Source organism: Gossypium arboreum, chromosome 3, assembly GCF_025698485.1.
Source record: "Gossypium arboreum isolate Shixiya-1 chromosome 3, ASM2569848v2, whole genome shotgun sequence".
In the NCBI taxonomy this organism is placed as follows: Eukaryota; Viridiplantae; Streptophyta; class Magnoliopsida; order Malvales; family Malvaceae; genus Gossypium; species Gossypium arboreum.
The window spans coordinates 128,641,281-128,652,000 of NC_069072.1; the positions used below are offsets into that span (position 1 = coordinate 128,641,281).

General features: G+C 39.9%; 1 protein-coding gene across 1 annotated transcript; it reads left to right on the forward strand.

Annotated features, from left to right (window-relative positions):
- The first annotated feature begins 8,665 nt into the window (after nt 1-8,665).
- On the forward strand, nt 8,666-10,720 carry LOC108474454 (anthocyanidin 3-O-glucosyltransferase 2-like). Its single transcript, XM_017776384.2, has one exon. The coding sequence runs from the start codon at nt 8,905-8,907 to the stop codon at nt 10,315-10,317; it is 1,413 nt and encodes a 470-aa protein (XP_017631873.1). The 5' UTR covers nt 8,666-8,904; the 3' UTR covers nt 10,318-10,720.

Genomic DNA, 10,720 nt, shown 5'->3' on the forward strand with positions numbered 1-10,720 from the left:
GTAAGCTTATAGAAGCTTAGTAAGTTCATAGGCATAAAACATAAATCTTACCAAATATTTATACACTTATACAATATACACAATTATTAAGTTCACCTGTCAACCACAGCCATTGGTGAGTTCTCTTGTATAAACTTACTACCACTTATCCATTTCCTTTAATTCTTTTGGGCCCATTTGTCACATATCATTCTTTAACCAGATAATTTCCTTTCTTCAGTTCTTTCTTCAGATATGGCGTTAATGCTCAAACTTCTCAACATTTCTTTTGTGGTTTTCTTTCTCGCCATTTTCTGTTCGGGGTAGATAGTTTCTCCCTAAACAAATGTTCTGGATAAATGAGGAAAGGTCATTGGTTTCCATTTGAACTTATCACCGTGCAGACGCGCTCTTCTACTCTCTTGCTTTTTCTCCAACTCTTTCTTCTTTTGCTTCGTATCTGACTTAAATCTTAAGCCAAAGTGGTCTTATTTTTCCTTTAGCATCGGTACTTCGATTCTTCCTTGGAGGCATCTTCCAAGTCCTCTCCCTGGCAATACTCCTTTTTTGACCATCAATCGCAAGCCTATCCTCATAGTTTTGGATCTTGTTCCCTTCGACAATAAATGTAGCATTGACAAATTCTAGCGATCGAAAGGAACACTCTATCGCCTTATCGTCCGCACCTATGTACGGTGGGTTACTGGTAATGGATGCAATGATGTCTTCTTCCGCGTTTATCGTTACCAATCTACCCTCAGTTACGAACTTTAATTTTTGGTGTAATGACGACGGTACTTTCCCATCGAGTGAATCCACGGCCTCCCCAACAGGCAATTGTAAGAAGGCTTGATGTCCATTACCAAGAACTCCACCTCATATGTGTTTGGGCCAATCAAAAGAGATATCTCGATTCTTCCCATCACTTTTCTTTTAGTACCATCAAATGCTCTCATTATGTTTTGACATGTATTCATGTGAGAGCTATCCACTGGCAACCTATTTAACGTGGACAAGGGTAGGATATTCAACGCTGATCTATTAGCAATCAATACCCCCAGCAATGTGTATCCCTTGCAGCGAGTGGTGATGTGTAGAGCCTTTGTAGATCCCATACCTCGTGGTGGTATTTCGTCATCATTAAAGAAAATAAAATTATTGGCACTGATATTATTGACCAGACGATCGAGCTTGTTGGCAGAGATATCATCCGCAACATATGTTTCATTTAACACTTTCATCAATGCACTGCAGTGAGTCTCTGAGCTCAAGAGTAAGGCTAGTACCGATATACAAGCTGGTTGTTTGTGCAATTGTTTTACAATGTTGTACTAGCTATGCTTCAAGAATTTTAAGAATTTTTTAGCTTCATTTTCTGTCACAGACTCATTGACAAGTGATTCAGGTTTGGTCATCTTCTCCCTTTTTGGTTCAACAACCACAGATTTTTCTTTAACTGGTTCTACTTTTTTGTTCGGGGTATAACGCCTTCCACTACGTGTATAGAAACCCTCATCTTGACCTTCCTCTAAAGCGCTAACCGGGTTTTCCTCTCCCCCGATCGTCACGTTGCAGTCGTAATTCCAAGGAACCCTTTTGCTATCTTTGTAAGGAAAGGATACAAGTTTCTAGATTATGACTCTTGGCACTATCTGTATTCCTGCTTCATCATTCCTTGGTTACGAAATGATCACCACAGAGTAATTAACTTTTTGGACCCTTTCTGTTGATCATTCCTCTGAGGCGTAAACCTCTCATTCTTCTGATCTTTTGATTTCCTCGTAAAATTTCATCTCTTTATTGTCCATCAGGTTTTGTACTATGGTTCTAAATTCAGTGTATTCTTGGATGTCATGACCCTCATCAGTATGAAACTCACAGTATTTTCCAGCTCCTCCAGGCCTTTCTTCCGAATCTTGTGTAATTAAGCCTTCATCGACCATTTGCTTCCAAACCCAACTCAGTGGGGTTTTCACTTCTGCTATGTCAGCTTTGATTCTTTTGCCCATACTCTTGACTATTGTATTTATCCCTTTATTAGCATGATCGGATAACAAATTTCCTGCTACGTTAGGTCCTGATGGGTCGTCGAACTTTACGATACCCATCTTAATGAATCTTTCAATCAATTTCTTAAACGCAGTGCAGTTCTCGATTGAGTGCCCCCGTTATCCCCGCATGGTACTCATATTGGGTGTTTGCGTCATACCATTTTGGGAATGAGGGTTGCATGGGTTTCAAGCAGAATGGTGATACCACATGTGCGTCGAATAGACTCTGGTAAAGCTCCTTATACGTCATTAGGATCAGCGTAAACTAGAATATTTTAGTATTTGGCCTTGCATTGGATTCTTGCCTCGGGGGCCCTGACGGCTAGCAGTCACCGTCCTTGGCTGGCTTACAGTAATTGGCTTTCAATAGCCCTTGTTATAAATGCTCGCATTATTTATCTCATTTTTTTTCTTCCTCGGGGCTAATCACTTGGCGCTCTCCCTTGCGTCTATGCTCCCACATCTTACCGCATTTTTTATCATCTCTCCAGACATCACTATGTCTGAAAAGCTCTTAGTAGTGCTTCCCAACATGTGGTTGATGAATGGAGCCTTTAGAGTATTGATAAAAAGCATGGTCGTTTCTTTCTCTAGAAGAGTTGGTTAGACTTGCGCTGTCACCTCTCTCCATCTTTGGGCGTACTACCTAAAGCTCTCACTTGGTTTCTTCTCCATGTTTTGTAACGTGATCCGGTCGGGTGCTATGTCTATCACGTGGCCATATTGCTTCATGAAAGCTTGTGCCAAGTCCTTCCATGAATGAATTTGGGCACGGATTAGCTGGTTGTACCATTTGGCCGTAGACCCGACTAGACTGTCCTGGAAACAGTGAATTAATAATTGATCATTATTAACATATCCTGCCATCCTTCGATAGAACATTGTGATGTGAGCTTCGAGACAGCTAGTCCTGTTGTACTTTTCAAACTCCGGAGTTTTAAATTTTGATGGGAGAATCAAATCTGGGACCAAGCTTAAATCTATGACGTTAATCCCGCAATGGTAGTCAGCGGTCTCCATTGCTTTGAATTTTTCTTCAAGCCATTTGCACCAATTGTCGAGTTGTTTTTCCAGATCTACTCTTGCCTTTTCTATTTCTACCACGTCATCAAGGTCAGAGACAACTGGATTAGTTGGACTATCCCCAGGATTAGAGCCCGAGCCTGTAAGAAAGTTCATCGGTGCCGAGGCACCAGCCTGATATTGCTAGGGCCTGATAGTGAAGGGTACCACTCGTGGGTACACCTCTGGATGTGTCTGGTCATTGACAGGAGTAAAACCCGAGAGATAAACAGGGTCTTCATTATCGATCCCTGAGTTGACACAGTGCTCTTCCCTTTTTCACGTTCTCTAGCTAACAACTGCACCAACTGACCTATCATATTATTTTGGGATTCTTCCATTTGTTCCCTCATGTCCTGTTGGATTCTAGCTAACTACTCTTGCATCTGTGTTTGTAATTGCTCTTACATGTCCCTTTGCATCTATTCCAATCTTTCTAGTCTCCGATCCATTACTTTGGTTTTGCGACGGGTATTGTAGCGGTATTTGGTTGGTTGATTCTTGTTGGTTTCCAGATTAATTGAAATAATTTTGTTTAATTAGGGTCTTTTTGTGAAATTTAATGCATATGATGAAATGTAATGCAAATGGATGAAATGAATGCAAAAAGAGGCAATGATTCTGATTCAATTTCATTAGAACAACTTTACTAGAAGAAAAATTTCTTTACATAGAGCGGATAATTACATATATGACTTTGCCCTAATGCCTAAAGCCTTAACCTTCATAAGAAGCCAAGCTGAGTTTCAACCTCGATCTGATTCTGACTCGTATTTTAAGCTTAATACATCAACCTGAACTGCCAAGGTTTGCAAATGATCGGCTACCTCTCTAACTTAGGCCACAGCTTCGCCAATGACATAATCTCTATCTCTGATCTGATCTTGAGAGCGGTGAAGCTGTTCTTTGCAATGTTCATTGTTTGTCTTAATGAGTTCCACTCGAATTTTTCTATCTCGTAATGCAGTCTCGAGTTCCTCTATTTTCCCTCTCAACTCCTCGATCTTGCTTAGACTGGCCTTCAACTCAATTACGGAGTTACAACTACGATGCTAATGCAGTAATTTTTCCAATTCGGTCACCCGATCTCGTAACCTCTCTCTTTCGCTTTGGCTTTCCAAAAAACTCTATTTCAGAGTGTCATCCTGTACTCGGACGTCTTTAAACTTCTTCTCCCAATGATCGGCTCTAGTCCTTTCTTCTTTAATTTCTTGACGCCACTGTTCTGATGTTTTACCTAAATCGGCAGTTCTTATCGACATAAGCAGCTTCTTGTAATCAATTTTTAGACTATCTAAATCTTCCTCAGCCTTGTTCTTTCCCTTCCTCGATTTCTCAGCCTCTAGCTTGTGGATATCAACGTCTAATCCTAACTTCATCTTCTCCTCTTCTAACTGCTCTATTTTCCTTCCCAATTCCAAACTTCTTTTCTCAACGTCTTTCTTGATGATCTCTAACTCGGACGGGTTGACTCGTAAATGCTCTTCTATCGGTCGAGTGTTCCTTTGATTCAACCTAGGGATATTATCGTTGACTCTCTTACCCCACCACCATTCATACTCAAGGGTCGTCATCGGGCCTGTGGTGAATCCTTTTATTCTTCGAGTTTGGTTCCAAGTATCTGATATCTCACAAACCTTTTTCTTATAATTGTCATCTTTATAAGAGAACTCACATTGAGCAAACCCTTGTGTCGCCGGTATAAATTGCCTTGATCGATACTGCCTTAACATAAGTAGTGGAGCGTATCCAACGGCTCCCCATATTTCAGGTAGATGAACCCAGTCAAAATCACTGCACCGATATAAGATTGCGTTGGGGATCATCCATGGAGCCCTCTATTCAACATCTTCGACTTGCAAATTCTGGAGAATAGCTATCCATTTCTCTTCTGAGATTTTGTCTCTCCTCGGTGTAGCCACTAATTCTCTTAATGGGGAATAGTTCTCTGAAAAAACTCGATAGGAGAGCTTTTCTACTTTCCAAAAGTGACTGTGGAACCAAGTCAACAATAACTACGTAAATCTTATGAATCTTCCTTCGTCCGTCCTTCAGCATATATTCAAGGATCTGAAAGTTTCTGCTAGGATTGCCAAGACAGGTGTGACCCCTTTATCAAGTCGGTCGAATAGGTCTAAGACTGATTCATCTACATGTCCTAATGCCTTGGGAAAGACAACCAAACCATAGATGCTCAAGGCGAAAATGTCAACCCTCTTCTTCATATCCAGGTGTGCTAAGATCAAGTCCTTCAAATTCTTCCAAGGAATACATTTACTGTCTCATTTCTGCTTAATTCAGCTTACAACCCACTGTTCGCTCATCCCCGTGATATTCATCAACTTCTTCAAGAAGGTCGGGACGTTAACAGCTCTTGAATAGGCCTTGTTAGGCTGAATCTTCGGGTAACGAAGTAAAGCCATGTACTCTTCCACAATAGGTGCCAAATTGACTCTTCTGAAGGTGAAGCAACTGTAGGCTGGATTCCAAAACTGCGCGAGGGCTCGAAACAAGTACTTGTCCACCTTTACATCGAGCAAATAGGGTAAGTCGTCATAATTATAGTAGAAGAGTTGCTTGATCTCATCGTTCCAACTATTCCATATCTCCTTTAATTTTTGTAGGTCATTTTGAGTCACAAAGATGCGAGTGAAATCCCACAATTTCGACTCATATCCCTCGGTCAAACTATCATCTTTCTCTTGCTGTGTCCTCTCGGACCATACTCGGACTGCCGCATTATCCTCCACTCTATCAAGAAGCCCGTTTTCCATGCTAAGCTTTTCTATCTAGTAACCGAACGTGAATCAACACCTTTTTATGATAAGATGCCATGCAATAACAGTAAAACACTACCATTCAGTATTATATACAATGACTAGAACTCAAAGCAAACAGGAAATAATCAAGCACCTATTCGGGTAACCACTAGGGTTTGGCGTGGTTCTACCTAGGGTAGACTCTTAGGGCTCATAACATGTGGTTTGGTTCTAGAGTAAAGGTACCTGAACCGGAAGATTCCTCGATCCTCATCCATTATAGGCTCATACAGACCGAGTTTAGTTCAGGGGAATACATTTTCCTACGGCTATACGGAGATGAAAATCTCACGAAGACGCAGGTACGGATGTGTCCCGAAAGCGATCCACTATCCTATACGAAGGTGAAGACCTCATGAAGGAATAATTTCTCACTCCCACTTAAAAGGGTAAAATTGACCAATAATGCAATATGATGCGCAAAAGTATACTAAGAGACTCGAACCAAAAGCCAATCATATATAAAGACAAAAACCACAAAGATGAAATGCAATGACGGGATCATAAATTTAAAACGAATTTTCAATTTTCGACAAAGGACAAAAATTAATTAATTTATGGCTCAACTCTCAAAGTCTCAGTGGAGTCGCCAAGCTGTCGAAACCATTTTTTGAAAGACGGGAATCGACTTTGTTTGAAAGCGAAGATTAAAACGGGAGTCGACATCGATCTTTATTAGGTGTGATTGGATCACCTTTGCTTTAATAAAACATTTTAGTTTACTAAAACGACATTTTTGGTCTACGAAACTCGAGAGAACGAGTTCGGGAGTCAGTTACGTGAGAGGAATGATTAGCACCTTCGTCACGCCCAAAAATTGGTACCGAATTGATTAGTTAGTGTCTTGTTAAAAGTTGAAAATCGGGAACGGATTTAAAATACGATCCTTTTTATTAACGTCGATTTTAAAAAACGCTTGACTGAGGCTGAGAAAAAAGTGTTAAAGACTCTCTCGTCTCGAAGTAATAAAACGTCACATCGCGTGAGTTAGGACACGACACTTTGTGCTCTCAAGAAAAAGTTTGCCTTTAATTTTTATTGGAATTCCGTGTATTGTACATAAAAATAAGTTTAGAAATATATACAAAACAATTTAAAGTATATAGTGTATGAAATAATTTAGAATAATACATCTAAAACAATCTAAAACAGTTTAATATATGAAATTTATGATAAATAAAATAGTTTAAAATAACTAGTAATAATAAAAGATCAAAGAATCAAAATTTACATGAAAGAGGGTTAGATTGCAAATAAAATAAAATTTTAAGGTCCAAATTCAAATAAAATAAATACAAGTATTTAAAAAGGACTAAATCAAAATCTAAATAAAATTAAAGGGGAAATTCAGACAAAAAATGAAGCAGCGGACCGATTTGAAATGTGCTAAAACATTGAGGGATTGAATGGGAAAATAATCCCAACCCCCTTATGCGCAGCGTTTCAAGGGTCTACTTCATCAAATGGCCGGAGGACCAAATTGAAACAGAGGCAAAATTCTGGGGCAAAAATCAAAATAAAAAGGTAACACGGGACCACATTGAGACGTACTATAAAAGCGGAGGGATCCAACGCGTAAATAGACCAGTAGGTCAAAATGCGCGGATCCTCCGTGGGTGCGGGTTGGGTCACGCGGTTTTCCCCTCTAAACAACGCTGTTTTGAGGCATAGGGGTGGTTGCAAAATGGTGACGTTTTGCTGGGCTATTAAATATTTTTTTTAAATACTCATTTCTCTTCTTTTATTTTTTAAAAAAAGAGATTAGCCCCCTCTCTTATTTTCCTCTTTTCTGCTTGGGTTTTATACCCATCATCGCCAACGTCTGGCCACGTCTCTGCAGTGAGCGATGGCCGGAATTGCACAATATCGAGCTTTTTCAGCCCTTTTTTAGACTGGATCAAGGACAAATCATTTCTAGCCCGAAAAATGTGAAAGAAAAGGGGGTCTCTCCCTCCCTCTTAGACTCGATCCCGACGACGAAGAAGGGGTCTTCGACAACGTGACCGTAAGCTAATCGGTGAGATCTTCTCCTCTCTTTCCCTTTATTTATTTTATGCCCACCTTTATTTAAAATAGATTTGTAGTAAAAAAAAAAAAAAGAAGAAGCTAAAAACGAACAGAAAACAAAGAAAAGAAAACCAAGATCAACCTTTTTAAATTTCTGTTCTGCGTTTTTAATTACTCATTGTGTGTAAAAAAGCAACAAAAGGGATCCTTTGGCTTTTAAGGCCAAATTACAACCTTTTACATCCATTCTTTTTGTCGTTTTGCCATTATTTCTTCTGCTACTTTGTATCAATTTCTCTCTGCAGGTGTTAGAGGCGTAGGAGGCCGGTGGTGGCGTGCGGGGAAGGTTCTGCGCGAGGTGGCCAATGGTTGGCCTAGCATGCGGCGGCTAAAGGCTTGGTGGCTAAGGTTTTTTTTGTTTCCTGAAAATGTTGATAGCTACTGGGCTAGGGTTGGTTTGGGCTTGTTGTTATTTGAGTTTGGGGTTTGATTTAATGAATTTAGCCATGATATTTGTAAAAATGGACTGAAAATTTAGACTTTTATTATTGATTTGGTGAGTTTATTTTTTATTTTATTGGTTTGGATTTTTAGGCCAAAATTAGCTATTACAAGGTCATAATCACCCAAATCTAGTATATATTATATTTTTTTTTCTTCCCAAATTTCATAATCTAATATAGGCTAACCCTTCAAGAAATGTTTCTAAGTTTATTACAACTTGGACCACTTGATGTTCTACGTCAAGTCAGTAATTTAATGGATTTTTATTTGAACTTAATTATTTTTAAAACAGAAATTTTAAAATTTAAAATAAAAATTTTGATGCAATATTAAATTATTAAGAAAAATACGGATAACGTGTATGACCTATTTATGTCCTTTCCCTTGATGGCCTCCGCTTTATCTATGATATCTACCGACCTCATTGTCTTCTGTAGAGTTCCATCGCTTCACTGTTTTCCGTTTCTGTTTCAGTGGTGGTGATGGCGGAGCTAGTGTTCATCCCAATGCCTCGAATGGGCCATTTCGCATCTATGGTCGAACTGGCTCAGCTTTTGGTGGATCTCCATTCCGAACTCTCCATTACCGTCCTCATCTTGAAGTTAAACCCCGATGCACAAGTCACCGCCTACATCCACTCTCTCACTGCCACTCGCATCAAATTCATTCAACTCCCTCAACCTGAAACCCAAAAAGATATCTCTTTCTCCAATCATATCAGTAATTTGCAAGCCCATGCACCCTTAGTGAAAGACGCTACCAACAACATACTTCACTACTCCAGCTCTCGATTCATCGGGTTTGTTATCGACTTGTTTCTAACTCCTTTCATCGATGTGGGAAACCAGTTGGGTGTTCCTAGTTATGTTTTCTACGCATCGAGTGCAGCTTTTCTCGGCTTTCAATCTCATGCACTAGCCCTTCAGGATGAGCAAAATGTTAACATCGTTGAGTTAAAGGACTCGGACACTGAGTTCACCATACCCTCCTATCTCAACCCTGTTTCATCTAAACTCTTCCCCACTATTTTGCTCAATCCTGAATCTAATTCTGTGGCGACTACCTTGGTAAGATGGCTGAGAAAAGCCAAGGGTATAATGATAAACACTTTTTGGGAGCTAGAATCTCATGCAATCAGTTCTCTTTTTAATGGTAGTGTTCCACCCGTTTATCCAGTGGGACCTATATTGGATCTCGAGCGTAAAAGTGAGGTCCATCAAAGTTCTGATATCATGAAATGGTTGGATGAACAACCTCTTTCATCGGTGGTATTTCTCTGCTTCGGGAGCGGGGGGAACTTCAACGAGGATCAAGTGAAAGAAATCGCCTCTGCACTGGAGCAGAGTGGGCACCGGTTCTTGTGGTCTTTACGCCAACCCCCAGACCCATTCAAGGGCCCGATGGCAAGCCAAACTGACTACGATGACGCGTCGGAGATTTTGCCAGAAGGGTTTTTAGATGGGACGCATGGCATTGGTAAGATCATTGGTTGGGCACCGCAAGTGGCGATTCTAGGCCACCCGGCGATTGGAGGGTTCGTATCGCATTGTGGGTGGAACTCGATTCTGGAGAGTATATGGTTCGGAGTTCCGATTGTGACGTGGCCGCTTTACGCGGAGCAACAGCTGAATGCATTTAAACTAGTGATGGAGTTGGGAATAGCGGTGGAGATTAAAATGGATTATAGGATAGAAGTTATAGGTAGCGGTGAAGTGGAAATTTTGAGGGCCGAAACGATAGAGAAAGGAATTAGGTGCATGATGGACAAAGGTAGTGATGCTAGAAAAAGAGTAAAAGAGATGAATGAAAAGAGTAGGAGAGCCTTGATGGACGGAGGATCTTCGCACTCTACGATCCGACATTTCATCAATGATGTTATGGGCAGTATGCCGTAAGAAAAATTAGTAGCATTCACATAGATTGATAATATATGCTTAAGAAAGTTGCGTCGGTTTCCGAGTTGGCTATGATGCACCATTTTTTACTTCACTCCCACCAATCCTTCTTGTTTTTTTCTTATTCATTTCTCGTGGTTTTTTAGTAATTTTCTTTTGTTGTTTTCGTTAAGTTATGATAGATGAATGATAGTGTCTCCTGTTGCTAAACATCTACTAATCATCAACAATTTCGAGACTCTTGCAAGGTGGTTTAGCAAATGGTGACTTTTTGTAGGCTTTTTAATCTGTATTTGTTTTAAGTGTATATCAAAAAATTTCACAAGTCCGGTCAGACTTGTGTTTAAATTTATGTGTTTTATTTTTATTTTTCTCATTATTTAATAAGTATTTCTTTTTGAAA

What these genes read in the sequence shown, in the direction of transcription:
- LOC108474454 (XM_017776384.2), top strand. Translation starts at nt 8,905, where the DNA reads ATGGCGGAGCTAGTGTTCATCCCAATGCCTCGAATGGGCCATTTCGCA.